The sequence below is a fragment of the Myxine glutinosa genome, chromosome 3, assembly GCF_964187855.1.
Source record: "Myxine glutinosa chromosome 3, kmMyxGlut1.1, whole genome shotgun sequence".
Taxonomy (NCBI): Eukaryota; Metazoa; Chordata; class Myxini; order Myxiniformes; family Myxinidae; genus Myxine; species Myxine glutinosa.
Genome location: NC_136263.1, coordinates 32,940,822 through 32,967,421, shown reverse-complemented (window position 1 = coordinate 32,967,421; position 26,600 = coordinate 32,940,822). Strand labels below are relative to the sequence as shown.

The window sequence follows — 26,600 nt, the reverse complement described above, 5'->3', positions numbered from 1 at the left end:
TCCCCTCCCCTTCCCCCCCTCCCCTTTAAGATATAACGTCTCTGCAAAAGAGCTTCCACTCCTGACTGCTCCCCTTCCCCCCTTTCCCCACCCTACCCCTCCTCCTTCCCCCTTCCCCTCCCCTCCCCCCACCTTCCCTCTCCCCCCTCCCCTCCCCCTCCCCATTCTCCCCTCCCCTTTAAGATATAAATTATCTGTAAAGAGCTTCCACTTCTGACTGCTCCCCTTCCCCCCTTCCCCATCCCTTCCCCTCCCCTCCCTCTCCCCCTCCACCCCTCTCCTCCCCTCCCCACCCCGTTCCCCTCCCCTCCCCCACCCGGCAACGCCGGGTACTTCTGCTAAAATATATAATTATATAAACGCGAGTTGTCTGTGTGTGTGTCCGCGTTTTATTCAGAGATGGCTGAACGGATCTTCATCAAAATTTCAGAGGTTCATCAGTGAGTGCCTGGGAGTGTTCTAGGAAGAAAAAAAAAGTTAGTTTTTTTGGAGTTAAAAAAAAAATCGCTCGATTGTGCCGAAGCCTTTTTAAATTAATGACAGTTATGCACAAGTACACATTCACATAAATAAATACAAAAACAATTACCAGACATTTGATTACGAATAAATCAAACAATTCCGGAAGTGTACGAATTTGGTAGTACGGCTTCTTCTTCCTGATCGGCATCACACTTAACTCAGAAACGTGAGCCACATTCACTCAGAAACGTGAGCCACATTCACTCAGAAATGTGAGCCACATTCACTCAGAAACGTGAGCCACTCCCCTTCCTCTCCTGTCTCCCCCATCCCCTCCCCTTCCCTCCTTCCTCCCCCCTCCCCTCCTTCCTCCCCCCTCCCCTCCCCTTCCTCCCCTCCCGTCCCCTCCCCCGCCTGGCAACGCCGGGTACGTCTGCTAGTCTTAAATATAAATGGGAAACGGTACATGCTGTTGTTGTTTTTTGTTGTTTTTGGTAAGCATTTTTAATGAAACTGTAATCATGTGCATTCGTGTTCGTAAAATTTTATCATTTTCCCTTGTGAATAATGAACCGCCGGGAACCTATCCCCCTTTTTCCCATTTGATCATAAAATAAACAAAGACAGTCCATCATAAAATAAAGACAGTATGCATGGTATCAATGTAATACAGCTCTTTGGCGTTACCTAAGAAATAAGACCATAAGATATATTTCTCAGGCTAAGAAAGATTACTATAACTAGCAATGGTACCCGCCCTATGGGCAGGGCTTCAATTGGGAAGCCCAAATGAAAAGGCAAAATATCAGAAATTGAAGGCTTTTTTATTTTAAACGATTCATATAAACATCCGTTGAATCATATCACACGCAAATCATCAAAATCTAAACAGTATTTTTAGAATTTCAATAAAAGCCACATCACTGTTCATGTCGGTAAATATTATTCCATCGTGTTTCAAATCGTGATCGATACACTATGATCGTGATGATCGTGATCGTGAATCGTGATCGATAATCGTGTTCACAATCGCTATGTCGTATGTATTCTCGATACGTGTACCAAATTCCCGATACGTGTAACTGTACCAAATCAACAGTTAAAAGGATTTTGAGCCGATAGCTGTTACGGCCTTGGCAAGATCGATGGAGACATGTTGCTTTCCCGGGTGCCACACAAATGGCTGCACCGATCATGCGGCACCCGGGAAAGCAACATCGTCACAATGAGAACAATGAACGTTATGCGAACGCGAATGTTATGCGGGAGTCCAAACCTGAGAATGCTGGAGACTAAAGCTGAAATTGGGAAAACTAAATAGCCTATTTTACTCCTGGGGATCCCATGATTATCCACCCAAATATATTTGCGATCGGTTCAGCAGTTTTTACGGTACCTTCGAACAGACAGATGGACGGACATTTGGTGAATTATAGTAAGATACCACGGTTTGCAAACTAAAATCAGATAAACCTGTGGGCTTGTATAAACAGATTAAAACATTTATTCAAGGTCCACAGGCCCCAGCCTCTATTACGATACCAGGTATTTATTCTGATGATCCACAACAATACAAAAACGCAGCTAACATAATCAATGAACATTTTATTGCTGTAGCAGACCATTTACCCAGAATTGATAGAACAACACTACCAGCATACCTTCCCTCCCCTGTTAAGATCTCCTAGTGTCCAACTCCAACAGGTCTATAATCAATTATGTAAACTTGAATTGCAAAAAGCAAGCATTTCTGGAGACCTACCTGTCCGAGTAATCTGTGAATTTGCTTATGAATTAAGTTTTCCCTTGACTGATGTTCTAAATGCATCATTTGAACAAGTGAAACTTCCGGATCGTTGGAAGTATGCGGAAGTGATACTTATTCCAAAGTCACAACCACCGACTTTGTGGGAATTGAGACCAATAGCACTGACGAGCTATTTCGCAAAAGGTGCTGAATCATATATTGTAAAATGGCTCCTCGAGGACATTGAAAAAAAAAAGATCCTAATCAGTACGGCAATCAAAGAAAGCTATCAACTTGTCATAACCTAATAGGAATGCTTCATCAGCGATATAAAAATGCTGATAATCCAAAATCAATATCCACCGTAGTTCTTACAGATTTTTCAAAAGCCTTCGATCAAATTGATCATAATGTTCTGGTTTGCAAATCGAGTCACCTTGGAGACGCCCATATATAGATCCTGGATTATTAGCTTTTTGGAACTCCGTCAGCAGTGCGTGAAATATAAGGGATCCATATCGGATATGAAAAATAGTCATGCTGGAGTACCACAGGGTACAAAATTAGGTCCAATTTTGTTTTTGGTAATGATCAATGATGCATGTGAGAAAAGTCCCATCCCGTATTTTAAATATGTGGATCTTAACCTTGTTGAAAGTTGTAATGAGACTCAACAGTCACAGATGCAGCAATCCTTACTTTATTTTCAGAATTGGACATCTGATAATAATATGAAACTGAATGCGTCAAAATGTTACACGATGACAGTTTCCTTCACAAAGCAGTGAGTGCAACACCAAACACTCTTTATAATTAACACTCAGTTACCCAGTGCGCAATCAATCAAAGTGCTTGGTGTGACAATACAGGAAAACTTGAAATGGGATGCTCATATCGGAGAAATGCTTAAAAAATGTAATAGAAAGTTGGACATTTTACGTAATCTTAAATCGTATAACTTACCCGTCTGTGACCTTGTGACAATTTATATTGGCAACATAAGACCAGTTGTGGAGGATTGTGTACCTGTTTTCAATGCAGCCTTAACTAAAGCACAGGTTAACAATTTAGAACGGGTTCAAAAAAGAGCCTGCAAAATAATGTTAGGACAACGTTACACATCTTACCATCTTGCTTTGGAAACATGTAAATTACAAACCCTGGAGGAACGACGATATAAGTTGTGTAAAGATTTTGCACTTGCTATTGAAACCCATCATTTGCGTACAATGTGGTTGGTTACCTGCTATGAGAGATATACCTTTTAATCTAAGGAAAGCACTAAAGTACTCACAGTACAAATGCAGAACAAAAAGATTTCAAACAAGCGCATTGCCATTTTAAATTGGTATTCTTAATAGTTTGTAATACTTAGTCACAATTCTCAATCTTCTTTTTAATTTTTTCTTCTGTTTGAAGCATGCCTTGTTTGTTTTTTAATTTTGCATTTTTTGTGTTGATTCGCTATTTGAACACTTTTTTACTCTTTTTTTTTTTCTTTTTTTTTTTACCTCGTAAGCAATCATTGATTGCAAATTATAAACATGTATGCATGTGTAATTCAGCCTTTGGCTGACGGACATGCTTTCAATAAACCATTTTGATTGATTGACTGTGTGTTATATGAACCCTCAAGTCTGATTTGTTCTGCTGTCATAAAATAGTATGATCAGAAAGCTAGAATTTCATATAACCAACAAGAGGAATAAAGTGATGGGGAGTTAAACTTGGCAGTTTTTGTCATTACAGGACATGTGGACATCACATCTAGATACTTATAGCCAGCTTCTCACTGAACTCGGCATGTGTCATGGGCAGCCAGATGAATCATCAACAACATCCCATAAAGGTATAACCATTGCTTTATGTTTATTTATATGTATAACCTATTTATAACCAACCAATCTGTTTATATGTATGACCATTCCTTATATAACCATATAAGGACTGTTATATAATGAGATTAGTTGAGCTGTTATGTTTTTTGTAGCAATGTCAATCCGCAGAATAGATGGGCAGTCACTTATGGGTGTTATTGGCAGTGAAAATGTTTTTTTAAAGTTTAAATAATAAATTTCGGTTTATTTTATGAATAAAACTTCATAAAAACCGGTTTCCATGTTTAAATTATTATTTCTCACGACACCTACAGATAAAATTTCAGTGCATTTCATACCACCAACCTTGCAACTCGTAATCACAAAACACTCCCGTCAGCTATTCAATCATCTACTTACTAACTTACAACAAAATAATACCAGGCCGATTTTAATGTTTGCTGACGAAAAATCTTCATATATTAATCCATTTATTGTGTCTTCCAAAACAATTGTTAACTCTGCACAACTTTCAGCTATTGACGAGATTATTGTAGTCATGAAATCTTGAAAATAGTACTAAAATACACGTCACTGTAAAACTTGAGTATTGTTATTTGATTAACATTCAGTTTCAAAAAATATTGGGTCAAAATTTGATGTAAAGAACAGTTATTTTAACACAGTGTGAATTTGTGTGACAAGCATGCGGCTAACGATGTGATGCATGCATATTATAATCTCGTGGCCTTGCTTCTATATCTCGAGGCAGTGTTAGGGGCGTGCAAATCAAGCTGGGTCTCACACATGTTCTGAGGTTTGTTCTCTGAGCTGTATATACAATGGGAGCACAGCTGCAGCACACACTCGCAGGGCAAGCAGCCACCATGTTGGAATACCCTTCCCTCGCTAGAACGTGAGAGGTACAGGCATAGCTGAGTGTGATGAGCGTGAACAGATATGGACTTTATCGGGTTCCGTTGACAGATTGGTTCACATTTGCTTTCCTCTCGTTTGTTTTTGTCCCCCGTCGCACCGCGGAGCGAAAGGGGGACTATGGTTTTCCCCTCCGTCCGTGTGTCCGTGCGTGCGGGCGTGCATGCATGCGTGCATAAGCGAAGGACCGCATTCGAATTTGGTGTGTGGGTGCAACCCACGTCAAAATCCAAGATGGCCGCCGCCACGTATGTCTGATGCCATGTATGTCTGAACCTTGTGAGCGGAATATCTTGAAAAATAAGCGAAGTACCAACTTCTAATCTGGTGTGTGGGTGTATCTAGGCACAAGGAAGAACGCTATTGAAAATTGGGTCGCCCCGTCAAAATTCAAGATGGCCGCCACCATATATATGTCTGAACATTGTGAGCGAAATATCTTGAAAAATAAGCGAAGTACCAACTTCTAATCTGGCGTGTGGGTGTATCTAGGCATAAAGAGGAACCCTATTGAAAATTGGGTCGCCACGTCAAAATCCAAGATGGCCGCCGCCATGTATGTCTGAACATTGTGAGCGGAATATCTTGAAAAATAAGCGAAGTACCAACTTCTAATCTGGTGTGTGGGTGTATCTAGGCATAAGGAAGAACCCTATTGAAAATTGGGTCGCCACGTCAAAATCCAAGATGGCCGCCACCATATATATGTCTGAACCTTGTGAGCGAAATATCTTGAAAAATAAACGAACTACTAACTTCTAATCTGGTGTGTGGGTGCATCTAGGCACAAGGAAGAACGCCATTGAAAATTGGGTCACCACATCAAAATCCAAGATGGCCACCGCCATGTATGTCTGAACCCTGTGAGCGAATATCTTGAAAAATAAGCGAAGTACCAACTTCTAATCTGGTGTGTGGGTGTATCTAGGCATAAGGAAGAATGCTATTGAAAATTGGGTCGCCACGTCAAATCCAAGATGGCCGCCTCCATGTATGTCTGAACCTTGTGAGCGAAATATCATATCATAGCATGTTTTCTGCGTCTTCCACTTTGTCAACTCACATCACTTCCCCGACGGGGGACCTAGGCGTAACGCTTGTCCTTCTTAACTTAAGAAGGTGACTGACAAAACTGAGTCTGATTTTAGTAAGTCAGAAGCATCAAGTTGAGTTGGGCTGCGAGAATAACTGTCTCAGTGCCCCAATAAAATGGTGTGTGTGTGTGTGTGTGTGTGTGTGTGTGTGTGTGTGTGTGTGTGTGTGTGTGTGTGTGTGTGTGTGTGTGTGTGTGTGTGTGTGTGTGTGTGTGTGTGTGTGTGTGTGTGTGTGTGTGTGTGTGTGTTAGATAGATAGATAGATATTTGTGCACATGCAACTAAGACCACATCAATCCAATCTGCACCTATGACTTGCAGCCTAACTTCGAACCAACAAAACTACCACATGAAAAACCTTACAGTAAGAGGTTTTCCTCCTTGTTTTTATGGCATAGCCCATAGGGCAAAGCAGTCTAGAACAGTGTTTGTCTGTCTGTTTGTATGTATGTATGTCCCCTCAAACGTATACCAATCAGAGCTGAGGAACTGGTCACATGACAGGGTGATGCGATTACTTCTGATGTCATTACGGTGGTTCGGCGGCTGACTCTCCACTCACCGCCATTTTGATTTATGTGCCGTTCATGTCGAACCTGTCATATCTCACAATCGCCATGCTCTACCTTTACGTTTTTCATTCAGTGTGATACACAAACAAACCGATTGTTAAAATGACCATCAAATATCGAAAGCATCGGCGTTACGTCTCTTCCAAAAAAACGGTACGTACCCAACACTTGTGGGGTGTAATCTAGATTACAGTAGATCTTCCCTCAGTTCTGTAAGTGAAACGTATCTCACAGATGTCTGGATTCCTCCAAATTTCTTTGTTTAATGCTATACCCAGCATTAGCGACTGCTTAAAAAGCTAATCCCTGTTGTTTTCCTTAAAGTTTCCTCCTTCAAGATGTCTCTGATTCCTTAATATCTCTTCCTGGTTACTCCCTCCTCCGGTATGATAGACCTGAGCCTCGTCCTGGTGGTGGGGTTGCTATCTTTATCAAAAACTCTCTTCCTCACTCTCCTTGCACTGTCCTCTCTCCACCCACCCCCAGGAGTACCTCTGGCTACGGCTTTCTCTCCGCTCCCACCTTTTGTTCATATGTGTTCTGTACCGTCCTCCAAACAGTGATGACTCCATTTACATTTCTCTGTCTGACAACATGGACCAACTTCTATCAACTCATCCAAACTCTCTCTTCCTCATATGTGGTGATTTCAATTGACATCATGCCAGCTGGCTGGGTGTGGGTTCCTCTCTCACCAGCCATGGCACCTCAGCAAAGGACTTCTGCGACTCATTGGGACTGACACAATCTGTCAATTTCCCGACCCGCATCTCAGTCAATGGAGTGGTCACCCGTGGTCAATCGCGTGGCTCTTCTAGACTTGGTTATGACAAACTTCCCTGCTGTGTCTGTTGCTCTTCTTCTGCTCCAATTGGTTCTTCTGATCATGTGCTTGTTAAAGTGGACATCTTTCTGGCCATTCTCAGAGAGCCTCCTCAGCGTCGGCGAGTCTGGCATTTCACTCAGGCCGACTGGGACGGCCTTCAAGCAGCCATCAATCGTCTGGATTGGTCTCCCATCTCCACTGCCTCTGACATCAATTCTTCCTGGGAATTCTTCCAAAGCAAACTGATCTCTCTCATGCACAGATTTATCCCATCTCGCCTTCAGTTGTCTTACCCTTCCTCCCGTCCATGGTACACTGAATCTTGTGGTGAGGCAGTTGCCCTGAAACAACTTGCCTTTGCCTCTTGGAAGGCTAATCCAACTGAAGGCAATCTCAGTTCTTTCCACCAAGCTCGGAACAAGTGTGTGTCTACCCTCAGGAGTGCCAGGAAGCACTATCTCTCCTCACTCAAGAATGAACTCTCAAACCTGTCTCCTTCCTCCAAATCCTGGTGGCGTCTGGTCAAATCCGTTTCTGGTGTTTGTTCCCCCTCCATCCCCTCCCTTACCTCAAATGGCCACACAGTTGACATCGCACGTGACAAAGCCGAATGCCTCAACTCTGTGTTTGCCTCAAAATCCTTAGTCCCAAACCCATCTCTCTCTGTTCCCACCTTTCCCAGTCGAACCCAACTGCTCCTGGACTCTGTGTCCTTCTCGCCTGACAAGGTGGAGGAGTTTTTGTCAAACCTCGACTCTGATTCTGCAACTGGACCAGACGGCATCAGCCCACGGGTCCTAAAATCCTGCTCTGCCGCTCTATCTCACCCTCTCTCTGTTCTTTTCACCCTATCTTTTGCTCAAGGTCATCTGCCAGCATCCTGGAAATCAGCAAACATTACCGCTTTACACAAAAAAGGTGCAAAAACAGATCCTTGCAACTACAGACCAATCAGCCTGCTCCCAATTATCAGCAAAGTCATGGAATCCATCATTGCTTCGGATATGAAATCTTTCCTCTTCTCCAATGGCTTGATCTCTGATCATCAATTTGGTTTCAGACCAGGTCACTCTACTCTGGACATGCTGCTTCTGCTGTCTCAACAATGGATGGAGGTCCTCAATGCCAAACAGGAAATCAGAGCGGTCTCCCTTGACATATCACGTGCCTTCGATACGGTCTGGCACCCAGCTCTGCTCACCAAACTCTCCTCCTATGGTATCCATGGAAATCTCCATGCATGGCTTGCGGACTTCCTCTCTGGTCGTAGTCAACGTGTGGCCCTGAATGGATTTCTCTCATCTCCCCTTCCTGTTCAGGCTGGAGTTCCCCAAGGCAGTGTGCTGGGCCCTGTGCTTTTTCTGGTCTTTATCAATGATCTCTCCGACTCTCTGGAAAATCCTCTCTATCTCTTTGCTGATGACTCCACTCTCTGCCGCTCCATTCCTCTTCCCTCAGATCGGCAGTCTGCAACCTCCTCACTCTCTGAAGACCTGGACAAAATCACAGACTGGTCAAACAAGTGGAACATGTCTTTCAATCCTGACAAATCTCACACTCTTACTATGTCTCTCTGAAAAGATCGACTGGACAACCCTCCCATCTACTTTCTCAACAATCCTCTCCAAGAAGTTCTGTCGCTCAAGCTTTTGGGTCTCCCTATCTGCCATGATCTTTCTTGGGAAAACCACATTTCCAAGCTCGCCTCCAAAGCCAGTCGCCGACTGGGCATCCTCCGTCGTGCGAAGTCCTTCCTAGGCACACCTGAGCTCCTCACCACATACAAGGCTTTCATCCGCAGCTCAATGGAATACTGTTCTCCCCTATGGGCTGGTGCTCCTGCCTCACACCTGGCTCGGCTTCACGCTGTTGAATCCAAAGCTTTCAGAATCATTGGAATCTCCCGTGATGAAGCTATCTCTGAGGGCCTTTCACTCACTCACCGCAGGCAGGTAGGTGGTCTTTCTGTCTTCTACCGACTCCTCTCCGGCCTTACTCCCCCAGCTCTCTCTGTGCTCTGTCCCCCAAATATTCCTGCAGGTCGCACAAGATCTGCCAGCCACCCTCTGATGGTTAAACTGCCGAAATCTCGGCTCTCTGCTCACCTTCACTCTTTCATTCCTCTTTTCTCCCGCCTCTGGAACAAACTCCCACACTCACTCCAATCACACTCCTCCCTCCAGGTCTTTAAAACAGCTGTTCACCACCATCTCTTATCTTCCCCCATCCAAAACCTTGATCTTTTCTACCCCCACTAATTCACCCCAGATCCACCTTGTTTGAAATTCCAACTTCTTTCCTGGAAGTCCTGGCAGTGTCCATATGTTTTATACCTCTCCCACCCCCCCCCCCCCCTTCCCATGCCTCCCCCCCAAAACCCTCTCCCTCCCACAGTTCTCTCGATGTCTCCATGTCTCTCGGTCCCTGCTCTCAAATGTTGTGTTTGTGTCCTTCCCCCTCTCTCCCCATCTTGTCTACCGCTCCCGATGTTATTTGTTTTATGTGTCTGTTTGTCTTTCTGTGTGATTAATGTTCGCTCTTTCACGAGCCTCGATCTTGTATACAAAAAAAAAAAAAAAAAAATCATGTGTGTTTGTGGTTTATAATATTTTACAAGCGCTGTTAGACTTTCGGTATGCCGCTGTTAGACTTTCGGTCTTGTTTAACTTTATCCTGGCTTGGAATTTTAAGGAAACTATCTTGATATGTGAAGATTGCATTGCTATGTACTGAGTAAATGTCATGTGAAAAATTGTTCTCTTTTTCATTTCTTTTTCCTAAAATGACAATGGCTCAGAATCAAAATGACCTCATTTTATGTTTGAAACCCCTGATTTATTTATTTATGCCTTTGCGATCTCGCTAGCAGTTTGTACACGTTTGTAAATGTTTATTATTTTGTGAGTTGTGCTCATTTTTCAAGTGTTGCATAATGCTTTTTTATAATGTTTGAAAGCTTTGTCAACCGTTGTGCAGAGCCGACAAGTTAATTGTTTTTTTTTGTAATTTATTTTTCCATGACCAGATTCAGTGGAAGAAAAATCTCCATTCAGTTTAGAAGAGAAATCCAAGAAGTCCAAAAAGCGATTGCACTACATGAAGTTTGCAAAAGGTAAATTCTACGTGTAAAAAGTGTCCTGTTTCACATGAAGCACATTTACTTGTCTGTACTAGCGAAGGAGCTGCCATGGTAGAGGTGATACTTCCCCCATAATTTGTGTCTTTTTGTTTGGCTTGTAATTTGCATATCTCATCCAACCGGGGGCGGAGCTTTGCCATACATATTAACACAAGTAATAAAAAACGTTATTTTCAAAACGTAAAAGTATGTAGGGATGATCCGAGAAGTCCAAAAAGCGAGTTCCCAAAAATGCCAAAATGAATAGTCGCAAGAGATTATCGTGTGAAACCATTGCGACATCTTTCTTTGAATAATGGTTGTTTCCTGTCAATCTTTCCATCCATTTTCAATGATTGTGTGTGTTGAGTGTTTCCATGTACGAATTGAACCAGTGATATGTTAAACAATTTACACACACGCTATTGGTGTGTTGAGAGAGAGAGAGAGAGAGAGAGAGAGAGAGAGAGAGAGAGAGAGAGAGAGAGAGAGAGAGAGAGAGAGAGAGAGAGAGAGAGAGAGAGAGAGAGAGAGAGAGAGAGAGAGAGAGAGAGAGAGAGAGAGAGAGAGAGAGAGAGAGAGAGAGAGAGAGAGAGAGAGAGAGAGAGAGAGAGAGAGAGAGGAGAGAGAGAGAGAGAGAGAGGAGAGAGAGAGAGAGGAGAGAGAGAGAGAGAGAGAGAGAGAGAGAGAGAAGAGAAGAGAAAGAGAAAGAGAAAGAGAAAGAGAAAGAGAAAGAGAAAGAGAAACAAAAAGAAAGAAAGACAAAAAGATTTCCCTTTTTAAGGCCATTTTCCCTGCTAGAGCGGGGGTTAGTCTTGCGGGCCCCATGACAGTCATCATGCTTCCATTTTTGCGGCAATGTTTTTATGGCCTTCCTGACGCCAACCCTTTAGGTGCCTCTTACGACATGCAGGGATACAGTATACTTATTCTAAACCGGGGCACTCACCGGCACATTCATCCCAGCAATCTGGTACTCAATTTGCTGACCTGCGGAAGGATGACAGGCTGAGTCACCCCTCAGGCGTTAATTCAACGATCGACTGGGATTCAAACTCAGGATCTTAGGATCCCAAGCGAGCACCCTAACCGCTAAGCCAACTTTAGGCTAAGAGATAGAGATAGATAGAGATGTATTATGATATTTGCAAGCACAACCATTAATCACAGAAACGTCTCGGGATGGTTTCACATGATCTCTTGTAACCATACCTACCTTGTTTACGTTCTTTTTGGCAAATCATCCCTACATCCTTTTACATTTTGAAAGAACGGTTTTGTTTTTCTTGTTTCAGTGCTTTTAAAATATGTCCTTCCATGCTGGATTGCTGGAGTTTTATTTTGATTGGATGACGAAATAGCTTGTTGATTGTGTGAAAACACTTTGCATAAAATAGTGTTTCTCTTGTATAATCGGCAGCAATAATAACATGTCTCGCAGTATATATGGTTGTGTTTCCCAGAAGTAACACAAACATACCACAGGAAGTCCACCACCATCCTCACATTTACGAACACATATAATTAAAACACTTGTTACCTCGCAAACTGACTGGCTCCATTACGGTTACCAGCAGGGATTGGATCGCTACGCTCGCCTCTCCACACGTCGCAACGAAGACACCGGCTTGTATTAACTGAGGATAATTACCTGAATGAACTTGTGTTGCTGTATTGTCATGATTTAAACCAATCATAATACAAACATTTATTTTGTACAAATTTATTTGTAATATTGGTGATATTATTTATTTGTAATTGATTTGTTATCTAAAAAGGTCCAAGTGGTGCAAAGCTCTAAATGGGCAAGGGTCCAAGCTGGTCTAATGAGTTTAAAGCATCTTATGGATCGTCACGGTCTTAAGGGTCTTTAATGGCCTTCAGGGTCTTTGTGTCTTTTGGGAATTTTAGGTCTTCGGGGTCTTTTGGGTCATCTGTGTATTTAAAGGTCTTTCGGGTCTTTTGAATCTTTAAGGGGATTTGGGGTCTTTTGGATCTTCAGGTCTTCATGGTCTTTTGGGTCTTCTGGATATTTAAGGGTGTTTTGGGTCTTCTGAGTCTTTTGGGACAAATCCTTTTATTTGGGTGGTGTATCGACAACAGACCGCTGCCCTGATCGCTCCTGAAAATACAAATTATCCGGGTTGCAAAGATGAAGCAAAAACATGCATACTGCTTTTGTTACATGTATAATACGTTGTACTTGTGTAGCTCAGATAATTAGGCCTCCCCCTATAGCATAGTTGGAGACTTGTAGCTTATATAGCACTTATAGCTGTTGTAGGGTTTGTTTCTCCAATTAGTGCTCCCGTTTTTAATGGTATCAGAGTTTCTTAGACCCCTAGGAGTACTAAACCACCATTTTGAAAAAGAAAAAAAAATCTTCCTGCACTCCGAAACACTCCTAATTTCCGAGATGTATCAACATCCAAGCTGTATCTCGGAGCCTACTGGGACATTCGGAATGACACTGCATCAATAATGTGAATATAAAATATGTAGGGGGAGAACATGGTGATTGTGAATATGACACTTCCAAAGATGTCTTGAGCTTACCAAAATGGCGGGCGTATGATTTTTTTTTTTTCAGGTGACTGGTGGGTGTTGTAGGGCAGCTGTCAAACCAATGGGCATAGAGCACACCATCCATACATGCACCATTGCACCATACATGCATACATGCATACATACATACATACATACATACATATAACACTTGCTCCATTATTTATACATGGGGATCCTTAATTGAAGGTGAATTATCTGTTATTGCACTGTCACACACTACCCAGTCCTTATTTCCACTGACACAGGATATGCTAATATATGCCGACTATGCTCCACACTTTGAAGATTCAACCTTGAATGTATATGTACATCAGTGTCACCACGGCTTGAGAAATTTACCAAGATCTTGGAAAATTGAGATCCATGAACAAGATCGCCAGATTTATTGATGTTTTACAAATTATTGAAAGAAAAAGGGATGTGTAATGATCAACATAAGCTTGAAAAACGTTGGTTAATTTCAGGTGCTCATCGTGTTATTTTTTGTGACACTTCATCCCATATACATGATGCCTCACAAAATTGCGCGCGTGTGTGCTGCGTGCGTGTGTGCTGCTTGCGTGTGTGCTGCGTGCTTGTGTGCTGCGCGTGTGTGTGCTGCGCGCGTGTGTGCTGCGCACGCGTGTGCTGCGCATGTGTGTGCTGCACGCGCGTGTGCTGCGTGTGTGTGTTGTGCTTAAGTGTGTTGTGCATGTTGTGTTTAGCAACATAGATTTGTAATTCTGCCTGCTCCTGCTGTTTAGTTTTCTTAATTTGCCTTTGTAAGTGTGAATAATTATTCATGTTGTTCTTCTCTCCTTTATGTGATTACCAATCAAAGAAAATTGTATTCGTGCAACAAGAATAAAGTTCTTTTCACGAGAGTACTTTCATATAATTTCTTGAATCGTGAATGTTTGCTCTGCAAACACAACTTGAAGTCTTTAATAATGTTATCCTTGCTATAAAAACAATTATCCTCACTCTTTTCTTAAAACAAGATTTGTCTTATAAATGGTCATTAGCAAAATTGAGAAAACCATCTTGCAATCCTCCATGCAGAAGTGTGAGAAACATGGACTTTCATTGTGCGGCATGTTCCTGACTCACCAAGAAAGGGGCAGCAATTTTGAAAAGCGAACAATGTAGCAAACCATTTATATTTTATGAAGAAGAAATATTTCAACTTTGATCACTGGACCTTTTTATTTTATTTTTTTTGGTGTTGGGGAATTTTCTCTGCCTGTTTGATATTGCAGTCCTGTAAATCTTCATTTTAAATGTGTTACCGTGTATTGTTGAAATGTGAATGTGTAAAAATTTATACTCTCTGCTGCATCAGTTGAGTTAGGGTGAAATATTTTTGGAGGATCCGATGGCTGCATACTTCGGATCAAAGGGCATGCTTTGATGATGAATGATCACAAATATTGCTCTGCCACTCAAATCCAATTGAGCTTCCACTCGATGCGGTTCCTCTGCTCTCTGTACTGCGGGACACGTGAAATATGAACACACCTCAGTTTGCAAGACACGCAGTTGTGAACTCGTGCATACTGTCCAGGCTAATCATGCGTGTATCAATCTCGAGTTCACCTTTACCTGCAACTTTTGGAGCTTGGCACAGTGGTGCATCCTGCCTGGATTTTCATTGAATGTTTCACTTTTAGACTTTGGTAGAATCCCACTTACTGAGATTATGAATATTTCGTATGCAGACTGTGGCTGCTGGTTGCATCATTGCTGGGAGCGTGGCAGAGCCGCTGATGCAATGCCCCCTGCTTCCAGTAAGCTGGTATAATTTTGCCGACCTCGGAAGGATGACAGGCTGAGTCACCCCACCTTGTGCTATATAACGGCACAACGGGGTCTCAAACTCAACATCCTAAAATCTTAAGCCATCCACTTTAACCATTAAGTGAAGCCCAGGCTTACCTGCAGAGGTGTAGTCGGCCTTTTGATGCTTTGTTGCTAAACATCATCGTTAGCATTTCCATGATTGTGAACTCCAGGTTGTTCTTCACATTGGAAATTACTTTGTGTTTGCTTTTTATGCCTCCTTTGACGAAGTCGCCAGAGGCATTATGTTTTAGGGTTGTCCGTGGGACGTTATGAATATACACCACGAGCATTTGATTAAAACACCGTGAGGCCTTCTTTTCCTCTTCACCGTGATTCGCCTGGCTAAAACCAAACACGAGAAAATAGTTCTCGATCTCTTTAATGTCGATAAAAATAATCTCTAGGCTTTCTTTCTTCAAACCGCTGATAGGCTGCAGCCATACATTCCATTTCTCTCCCTAGTGGCAATGTGTTTGGACTTTGGCAGATGAGAAACATTCACTGATTGCTAATTTAATCCGAAGAGGGCTTCATATCATTGCCCTTTGTGTGTCTCTCTGTGTCTGTGTATTCCTTCCTATACAAATATTCCTCGTATATCTAAATCCCAAATAATTTGAAGCAGCTCGTGATGCATTCGTTTTGTCAATTCTCTGGCAAGACATGATGGAAGAGAAGAATTTCTGTCATTACCTCTGCCACCGACGGTTGTTTGTTTGTCTGTTTGTCTGTCGTTGTGGACATTGTGGACGTTGTGGATACCTCTCACGTTGTGGACTGGTTGGGTGTGTGACAAGGATGAATTGATTCGACAAAAATATTTCATGCTATGTATCGTTCATACGGTACTTACCTGGTACCTGGTTTCAACAAACCTTTATAATGAGAATATGGAGAACACAAATTAATAAAAAGTACAATCTTCTTTAATTGTCGTTTTCGTCAAAAGTAGTTGGAGTACAAAGCGGACGGGTGTTTTTTGTTGTCTTACTGTCAATTTTTATTGTCGTACTATTCTAAAGTTTATGATCTATACATTATCCCGCTTGAGGTTTCTCACGTCCTACTATTTAAAATAAGGCAATTCTTTGTATGGCTGATTAGAGAATCGAAAACGGCCCGGCCAATCTCCACCAAATTTTGCATACATGCTCGGGGTACCCAGGGTCAGGTAATGGGCACACAATATCCCCTGGTAATCTACTAATCGATTTACTTGGAACAAAAAATAATGTCCATTTAATCATGAAGATGCCTGTTTTGAAAGCCCTCATTTCCGGGATTCAAGAAGAGGTGGGAATGAGAGCTTGGTGTTGCTTTTTTTGCTGAGATAAATTTTGCTTCTGTATACATGTTATCCTTAAATGGCCTGAAAAAACGATCATTCATTCATTCATCCATGTTATCCACCCCCTGCATTCGACTCTACCACCTCATCCTTACCTGTGCATCCCTTATTATCCGTCTGTTCACTTCCTCCGTCGGCCCTGCTATTGGCATTTCCCCCTTCTCTTTCTGCTGTTCCTTTCGTTATATTGCGTCTTGATCCGTTCGGTGTTCTTGCTCTTCCATGAGTCTTGACTCTGTATCGGCCTACAAAACTATGTTGTGTATGGAAAGCTAAATGATTATACGTTTCAGATATTTTGAGCAGAAAGACTTTGCGAGTCCTGCCTATAGATATTAAATGATTTCATTGTTTGTACTCTTTCATGAGCCTCGATCTATAAGTATTATTATTATTATTTTTTGTATACAAGATCGAGGCTCATGTAAGAGCAAACAACAATCACAAAAAAAAAAAAAAAAACCACAAAACATACAATAAAGGAAGCGGTAGACAAGATGGGGAGAGAGAGGGAAGCACACAAGTACAACAGCAGAGAGCAGAGAACAGGGACAACGGAAGATCTGTGGGAGAGAGAGGGCTTGGGGGGAGGAGGCATGGGAGCGAGGGTGGAGGGGGGGGGGGGGAGGTAGAAAACACATGGACACTGCTGGAATGTCCAGGAAAAAAAGTCGGGATTTCAAAAAAAAAGTGGATCTGGGGTGAATTAACGGGGGAAGAAGAGATCAAGAGTTTGGATGGGGGAAGACAAGAGATGGTGGTGAACAGCTGTTTTAAAGACCTGGAGGGAGGAGTGGGATTGAAGAGGGTGAGGGAGTTTGTTCCAGAGGTGGGAGTAAAGAGGAATGAAGGAGTGAAGGTGAGCAGAGAGTCTTGATTTTGGCAATTTCACCAGAAGAGGGTTACTGGCAGATCTTGTGCGACCTGTAGGAATATTTGGGGGACAGAGCACAGAGAGAGCTGGGGGAGCTAGGCCAGATAGGAGTCGTTAGAAGACAGAAATACCACCTACCTGCCTGCGGTGAGTGAGTGAGTGAAAGGCCCTCGGAGTTAGCTTCATCGCGGGAGATTCCAATGATTCTGAAAGCTTTGGTTTCAAAAGCGTGAAGAGAAGCTATGTGTGAGGCAGGAGCACCAGCCCGGAGGGGGGAACAGTATTCCATTGAGCTGCGGATGGAAGCCTTGTATGTGGTGAGGAGCTCAGGTGTGCCAAGGAAGCACTTCGCACGACGGAGGATACCCAGTCGGCGACTGGCTTTGGAGGCCAGCTTGGAAATGTGGTTTTCCCAGGAAAGATCATGGCAGATAGTGAGAGCCAAAAGCTTGAGTGACAGAACTTATTGGTGAGGATTGTTCAGAAAGTAGATGGGAGGGTTTTCCAGTCGGTCTTTTCGGAGAGACATAGTAAGAGTGTGAGATTTGTCAGGATTGAAAGACATGATCCACTTGTTTGACCAGTCTGTGATTTTGTCCAGGTCCGCAGAGAGTGAGGAGGCTGCACACTGCCGATCTGAGGGATGAAGAATGGAGCGGCAGAGAGTGGAGTCGTCAGCAAAGAGATAGAGAGGATTTTCCAGAGAGTCGGAGAGATCATTGATGAAGACCAGAAAAAGCACAGGGCTCAGAACACTGCCTTGGGCAACTCCAGCCTGAACAGGAAGGGGAGATGAGAGAAACCCATTCAGGGCCACACGTTGACTACGACTAGAGAGGAAGTCCACAAGCCATGCATGGCGATTTCCATGGATACCATAGGAGGAGAGTTTGGTGAGCAGAGCTTGGTGCCAGACCGTATCGAAGGCACGTGATATGGCAAGGGAGACGGCTCCAATTTCCTATTTGGCATTGAGCACCTCCATCCATTGTTGAGACAGCAGAAGCAGCATGTCCAGAGTAGAGTGACCTAGTCTGAAACCAAATTGATGATCAGAGATCAAGCCATTGGAGAAGAGGAAAGATTTGATATCCGAAGCAATGATGGATTCCATGACTTTGCTGATAATTGGGAGAAGGCTGATTGGTTTGTCATTGCAAGGATCTGTTTTTGCACTTTTTTTTTGTGTAAAGCAGTGATGTTGGCTGATTTCCAAGCTGATGGCTGATGGCAGATGACCTTACTCGAGGCTTGACAGAAACCTCTTCACCTTGTCAGGAGAGAAGGACACAGATTCCACGAGCAGCTCGGTTTGACTGGGTTCGACTGGGTAAGGTGGGTACAGAGAGGGATGGGTTTGGGAAACAAGATTTTGAGGCAAACACAGAGTTGAGGCAATCCGCTTTTTCACGTGTCGAGTCAGCTGTGGAGCCGTTTGAGGTAAGGGAGGGGATGGAAGGGGAACAAACACCAGAAACAGATTTGACCAGACGCCACCAGGATTTGGAAAAGGGAGACAGGTTTGAGAGTTCAGTCTTGAGAGTAGAGAGATGTTGTTTCCTGGCTCTCCTGAGGGTGGACACACACTTGTTCCGGGCTTTGTGAAAGGAAATGAGATTTCCTTCCGTTGGATTTGCCTTCCAGGAGGCAAAGGCAAGTTGTTTCAGGGCAACAGCCTCACCACAAGATTCTGTGTACCATGGACGGGAGGAAGGGCATGACAACTGAAGATGAGATGGGATAAATCTGTGCATGAGAGAGAGCAGTTTGCTTTGGAAGAATTCCCAGGATGAGTTGATATCAGAGGCGGTAGAGATGGGAAACCAGTTCAGATGATTGATGGCTGCTTGAAGACCGTGCCAGTTGGCCTGAGTGAAATGCCAGACTCGTCGACGCTGAGGAGGCTCCCTGAGAATGGTCAGAGAGATGTCCACTTTAACAAGCACATGATCGGATGAGCCGAATGGAGCAGAAGAAGAGCAGCAGACATTTGCAGGGAAGTTTGTCATGACCAAGTCTAGAAATGAAGATCTTCTGTTGACTGAGATCCGGGTCGGGAAATTGACAGATTGTGTCAGTCCCAGTGAGTCGCAGAAGTCCTTTGCTGAGGAGCCATGGCTGGTGAGAGAGGTACCCACACCCAGCCAGCTGGCATGATGACAATTGAAATCACCACATATGAGGAAGAGAGAGTTGGGATGAGTAGATAGAAGTTGGTCCATATTAATCAGACAGCGAGATGTATATGGAGTCATCACTGTTTGGTGGATGGTACAACACACATATGAACAAAAGGGGAGAGTGGAGGCAAAGCCATAGCCAGAGGTGGTCCTGGTGGTGTGGTGGAATGAGGGCAGTGCATGGAGAGTGAGGAATATAGTTTTTGATAAAGCGAGCAACTCTGCCGCCAGGACGAGGCTCAGGTTTATCATACCGGAGGAGGGCGTAACCCGGGAGAGATATTAAGGAATCAGAGACATCATGAAGGAGGAAAGTTTCTGGAAAGCAGATCAAGTTTGGTTTGTCAGAAGCAACCTGCATGGAGAGATCAGTCAAGTTTTGAGCGAAGGCCCCGGATGTTTGAGGTCCATACCATTAATGAAGAGGAAGGGGGAGCATCAGATACAGAACAGGGGGGGGGGGGGGGTAGGGTAAGATGTGGAAGAGGTGGAGGAGGTAGGGAGAGCTGTTGATACTGTGTCAGAGATTTCAGAATAGCCAGGAGAAATAATTGAAGGATGAGGGATGAGGTGTACAAAAGGTTTGATGCTGATTGGGGAGGCACAGTGAAGTGTTGTTTGAGGGGGGGAGAGGGGGGGGAGGTGGCAGAGCAAGGAAGAAGGTTGGGGGATATGGAGGTGAGAGTTGGAAGGGAGAAGAAGCGGGGAGGACGCTTTGAGGGGGAGGGGTGAGAGGGGAGGATTGGAGAAAAAAGGAGGGTGGGGAGATTAGAAGGGGAGGGGTGAGGGTGGAGTTTGGGTGGGGAGGGGTGATGGGGGGAGTTTAGGAGGGGAGGAGGGAGTTTAGGAGGGGAGGGGCGAGGAAGGAGTTTAGGAGGGGTGAGGAGGGAGTTTATGAGGGGAGGAGCGAGGGGAGAGTTTAGGAGGGGAGGGAAGGGGCAAGGGGGGAGATTTGAAAGGGATAGGTGATGGGGGAGATTCGGAGGGGAGGGATGAGTTTGGATTTTAGAAAGTGTTGTACGATTAATGGAAAACGAACATTTATTGCAAAATGAGTTTCTTGTGATTTTCGAGTCAGAGATCCGTTTGAAAACGTTGGAGGAGGGGTGGAATGCAGGTGAGTTTAGGGAATGTAGGAAGGAGGAACTGTAAAAGATGGAATTTTTTTTTGAAATGAAGAGATTTGGTGAGCAAGTCGTAAGCAACCTTTTAAAGAAGAATAAGAAGAATGTGTTATAATATACGACAGAATACAGCACTTCAGGGGAAAGTTTAAACATTTAAACTAAACCGTGAAAACTATCTGGGGGAAATGAGAGTGAAACACGTGGTCGAAGAACGAACGAACGAACAAGAACAAAGAAGGAAATGTATGTTTATGTATATATATATTTTTTGAGTTAGAATTTTAATCAAGGAAGTATGGGGTGAAAAGACTGGGAAAAACTGATAGAACGAAAGTAAATGGACCACAAACGACCGCTGAGAGAAAACAAAGCCTCAAGTCAGGAAACTTAAAATACCAGGCCTCAAAAACGTGGCACGAAATAAGCGATGATTTTATACAGGTATGCACGATTTACACCGAGATCTTCCTTGAGACACACAGTAGGTACGGTTCACACACAGTAAAATAAAAATACAGTTTTGACAAAAATTCAAACGGAACAATTACTTAACTTTGATAAGCGTGGAGATCTTGGAAAAAACGCAACCTTGCCGGCAAAACCGGAAGCGGAAATTGATATAAAAATAGGGGCAATGCCCCTGGGCTTACTTGCTAGAACCAAGTAACCACTGGTAGATGTGGATGACCCACAAAATATGTAATGGAGAAAAAAAAAGTAAATACCTATCTTGGGAGGGCAAACCTCAGATTTTTTAATTTTTTTTTATTCCATTAACAAACTTTGGTACATCACGGGTGATGAAGGTTGCGGTCAAGTTTCATCGAAATTGTGTGTGTGGTTTCGGAGAAGAGAGCGAATATCTATTTTGAGAGCGGAGGGGGGGGGGGGGCGGGGGCGGGTGGTCAAACCTGGATCCACTATGACCTCTGTTACGGATTCGTCACTTCCGCTGTTGTGGTTTTCATCCACTTGAAATATTTCTGATTCTATGTACTATTATTGTCTTCAAAAGGTTTATTGTTCATGAACTGCTTGCAAAGGATAAAAGCGTTGATGTTAAAAAGAGACAGGGAGCCGGAAGACGAGGAAGAAGAAGAAGAAGAAGGCGAGGGCGTGGCGAGTGAAGTCGGACAAGAAGTGAGTAGCTTCCAGCTCAGTAGTGAGAGTTGTCGAACGAAAGTCGCGAGTGAACTTTGAGTTTCCTTGGAAGGAGTTCCTGCGATAGGTGTTATCGCTGGGGAATTGAAAAACCTGCGTGGTCAGGTTTGGGCGTTGCGATTCCGAAGAATCATCGCCGGGTCGTGTCGACTCAAGTAAGAGCCGTCGGCCATTTTGACACTCGCGCTTTGTTCAGTAAAAGGTCTTGGCTACGCGTCAGCTTTTTCACCATCCTGTCGTCTGTCGGGGATGTGTGTGCGCAACGCTGAGTTTGAAGTTTAAGTGGCGGTTCGCCGACTGAACCGGGAACGTTCCTATCTGGAGTGGGGCCTTTGGGATTTCCCATTCCGCCACGAGTTTGCTTTTGGTTTTGGACCACGTGACTTTTTGCGTCGCTTCGACCGCCTACGCCTGAGAGCTGCTTCGGCGGTGCGACTGCCCTTGCCAACCGCATGGGATTCTGGTCTCGATTGGACATTGTTCGAGCGATCGCTGGAGCGAGTCAACCTCATCTTGAGGACGGGAATATAGAGACATTGGGGAAGGTTTTCCACTCACTGGGAACACCGTGAGTTATCCTATGCTAGTTGATGGTACCATCATAAGATGTATTGAGTGTACTTTTGATTGCTATTTGTTGTACCGTTATTCTTGTGTGATTTTTTAATCCAATATTTGTTTGTTGATAAATCATTGGTGTGGTTTCACTATTGATTTCTGACACAGAATAACATATTTTTCTGCCGTGGCTCCTCTCGGGACTCGGAGGTACATCGCGACCAGAGGGTCCGGGAGGAGCACGTAACACCTCCAGTAGACCCCTTGCAATCCAGCCTTTTAATGCCGTGAACAAATGGTGGTACATCACGGGTGATGAAAGTTGCGGTCAAGTTTCCTCGAAGTAGTGTGTAGTTTTGGAGAAGAAGATCCGCGTGTTTACATGCAGCCTGACTCACTCACTCACTCACTCACTCACTGGCTGACACCACACGATGCTAATACCTCACCTGAACAATATTTGTTCCAGGTGAGCTGAAATGAGTATTAAAAGTCTTTTATTTCACTCCAACTGGCCAAATTAAGGTGACTTCTTGCATGAAATGTTTACTTGTATCTTACATTGTTTAATACCTGTTTAACACTGTCCCACTTTTGTTCTTGTTTGGCAGGTAAGGATTTATCGATGCGGAGTGCCAATGATATGGTGTGCATTTTTGGCAAGCCAACGGTCAGCGACTTATCACCAACGGTCAGCTGTATTTCACTTGAGGTAAGCGTGCGCATGTTTGTTTGTGTATATCCAGCTGATATTGTCAAACGGAAATGTTTCGACCACCGTTGTGAACACGTTGCTTCATTTTATCGGTGTCCTGTGTAATTTGTGTGGATGTGCGGATGCGATTTTAAATCTAAAATCTTTACCACCTTCCCTGAAATTTTAAAACTTTTAATTATTCTTCAAGTTGTAAGACTGATGTAGAAACTTGGTCATAAATGTGTTTATTCTCACCCTATTGGTGATTCTAATGATTAATAAAATTATTAAACAAAATGCACAAGGAAAGCACATTTGTCTTTCATCTACTGATGCTGGGTTACTTCGATAAAATATTTTGTTTTGGACTTGCTTCTTCACCAGTGTTCATTACACGATGAGAGCTGTAAGAGTAGGAACAAAATGTGGAAGATTTTTATTGATGTGTTGAGGATGAGACTAATAACCACCTTTAGTGGACTAATCTAACTAACTCAGCTCAGCATCTAACTAAGTAGTGAGGATGAGACTAATGCTGATCATTATTATCTATACTATGAGAGAGATTGTTTGTCTGTCTGTCACCATTTTATTAGAGATGCCCAAACGGATCTTTGTCAAACTTTCAGAGGTTCTTCAGGGAGTCTTTCAGGCCAAAAAAAAAAAAATCTTTTGATAAGGAGTTAGATTTTTAGGCACCCACAAAAAAATAGAAAAGCAAGAACTAGAACGGCACTCGGGAGAGCGCGTACCTCCGCCAGGCTGAACAGTTTATGTTTTGTATCTCAATGATAGGCCGAATCTGGATTCGGAACTGAACCAATATCTAATCGGCTTGTTCTTGTCAGCTAACCAACTCGTCTACCAAGTTTAGTTACAACTCGTCCATAACTTTTTTAAATATCATGTTGTATATCTCTTTTCGCCCGATCTCTCAATGGCTAAGAATCACTTAAAAATTAAATAATTCTCGTTTCCGAATCAATATTCAGATCGTCACCAAAATCGAATCCATTCGTCCTTGTCAGACACCCAACCGGTCCACAAAGTTTCTTCCAAATCCGTCCACAACTTTTTGAGATATCCTGCTATGTATTGTTTTTGGCCCTATCTCCCAATGGTGAAGAATCACTTAAAAATTATACCAGCCGGATCCGGATCTTCACCAAAATCTAGTCATTACCTCCGTCACCAAAGGTGGATGAAAGTTGTGTTTTCACCCCTATCTGTCTGTCCGTTTGTCTGTCTGTCCGTTTGTGAACAAAATATCTCAAAAAGTTTTGGACGGGTTCGGACGAAATTTGGCAGATATGTAGCGTATGTGGCAAGGACGAAATGATTAGATTTTGGTGAATATCCGGATTCGGATCCGGCTAGTAGAATTTTTTAAGTGATCCTTCACCATTGAGAGACATGGCCAACCAGGTGGAGGTATGCTCTCCACTGAGTGCTGTTCTCCTTTCATCCTTGTCACATACACTACCTCTCTACCAAATGTCGTCTGAATCCATCCACAACTTTTTGAGATATATTTTTCCCACCAAACAAACAAACAGACAAACAGATGGAGGTGAAAACATAACCTCCATCCACCTTCTGTGGCTGAGGTAAAAATTGGTTTCTTCAAAATGCCAACAGGATTACAACAGCACCGGGCAATGCTGAGCATCCCTGGTAGTTTATGTATCGCAAAAGAGAATGATACAATGTCTTCGACGAAAGGAAAGAATAATGTACAGTCATGCTCGAGTTGATTTCGCCCAAGGCTTTGTGAGGAAGAGATTGCATGATGAGAACAAGCACGTCGGCTCTCGGACCTTGACATTGTTTCCTGCACTTTTTCCGGGCAGCCATCGTGGAGCCAGCCTGCATCGCCGTGGTTTCACAAGTTGGAAATTTCCATTTCCTTGCTATTATCCCCGAGGCGTTTTCTTTTCTCGTTTTGGGTGGAAACCAATGTTAACGATGACTTGCCACATTGGTGACTAACAGTCGGCCAAAGGATCATTTTTTCTGGCCTTTTCCTATGACACCACCTTGTATTTATTACATTGATCGAATTTTCCCTTTTGAATTACGTATTTCTCCTATTTTATGATGCGCCATCCTATTAGATATTATATATTAATTTAATTAATGCATAACCTTCCGCTATATTTAAATATGATTAAATTGCTAGAATTTATGATAAAGAATATGAATCGTGTTTTCAAATGTGGTTCAGGATGTGGCATTTAAATTTCGCTGACAAATAAGAATAAAGACAAACGTTTATTTCTCATCCAAGGGAATATTGCTTGGGGCTTTATGTGGTTGATGAAGCTTTTTCGGACAGTGACGAGCTGCCTTTTGGTTAAGAGTAATGTGTGGATGTTGGCCTGTTCGACAATAAAAGTAATGAGGCAGAACATGGCTCCTGAGTCTGGAGCTTCTTTTTCGATGGACTGCCCTCGATGGCCATGGCTTCCCAATTGCCAAACTGGCCTCTTGTGGCTGATTTCGATAGACCGAGGCCTATCATTATGTTTAGAGGTAATAGTCACCTTCACGTTTCAAATGCCTTTCGTATCATTTAAATATCTCCCTGCAATCTTAGGTATATATGGTAGGCCGGTTGCAATGGGTGCTGGCTCAAAGTTCACGAATATGGGCCTTGGTGATTGATTAATTGCAGTTGAGATTCCTCTTCTTTAATTCTCTGCTGGCCAGTTGTTTGCGCACGAGAAACTGAAATTATTTTACTTTTCCTTCCCCTCCCTCCTGCCCACCAATAGATTTTTTTCACAAGTGCATGTGGGGTCAAATCTTATTGAAGTTCTGTTCTTAGTTTAATCAGCAGTTCCATTTGGTCAAACTTGCTATTGAAGATGAGGAAAACTTTCACAGTGGTTCGGCCTCTGCTAGCTGATGTCTCAATTCAACCCTAATCCTTTGAGCACGAAGACGCCCGTGTTGGTGGGAGGAGGAGAGGGGATGATGCTTTGTGAATCACCTGATATACCCTATTATTTAATTAAAATGTTGAACTAAATAAACTAGTGAGGTACCCGTGCTACGCACGGGTGGGAGGCCAGAAGCAAACAGACAATGCAGAAATGGCGAATGCGAAAGCATGAAACCAATAAATTCCACATTCCTGTAGCACCTTCAGTCACACGTCAGACATGGACAGCAAGTTCGTGAAGGACTTTCATGAAAAACGTAGCCATTTGCAAACAAATGGGTACGTTTGTTCCATGCCCAGTCAATGGCGAATCTGCATATGGCGATCCGCGAATTTCACATTTAGAAAGTAGAAAACGTCACGGCATTTCGTCATTCACTTGAACTCGGTCTCTTTTTTCATTCCAAACAGCATAACTCCAATCACAAATTAAATAACATTAATATAAAAAACAAACTTTTAACAACATTCGTGACATAAACAAATATTTAAATCCTGATGTGAAGTTCCGTACGGTTGGGTGAATACAATTACGAATTAAAAATCGTAATTGTATTCACTCAATTCCAATCATCAATTGATACTTTAACAAAATACTGTTTTAAATGACAGTTGTATTGGGATATTATCAAACCAGCTCATTGCCGTAATCTGTCCACTTCCGCATTCGCGGCAGGTTCGTTGCGGTACCCGGGACAATAACGTTATGCGGGAGTCCAAACCTGAAAATGCTGGAGACCAAACCTGAAA

The 26,600-nt window shown here is 43.2% G+C and overlaps 1 protein-coding gene across 1 annotated transcript in view; it reads left to right on the top strand.

Moving 5' to 3' along the window:
• The window catches only part of PINX1 (PIN2 (TERF1) interacting telomerase inhibitor 1), a 195,756-nt gene that overhangs the window by 19,652 nt on the left and 149,504 nt on the right, over positions 1-26,600 (top strand). Inside the window, exons 4-6 of the mRNA XM_068111112.2 lie at positions 3,959-4,058; positions 10,480-10,566; positions 22,821-22,921. Of these exons, the coding sequence (XP_067967213.1) occupies positions 3,959-4,058; positions 10,480-10,566; positions 22,821-22,921 (288 nt within the window). The remainder of the gene's footprint in view (positions 1-3,958; positions 4,059-10,479; positions 10,567-22,820; positions 22,922-26,600) is intronic.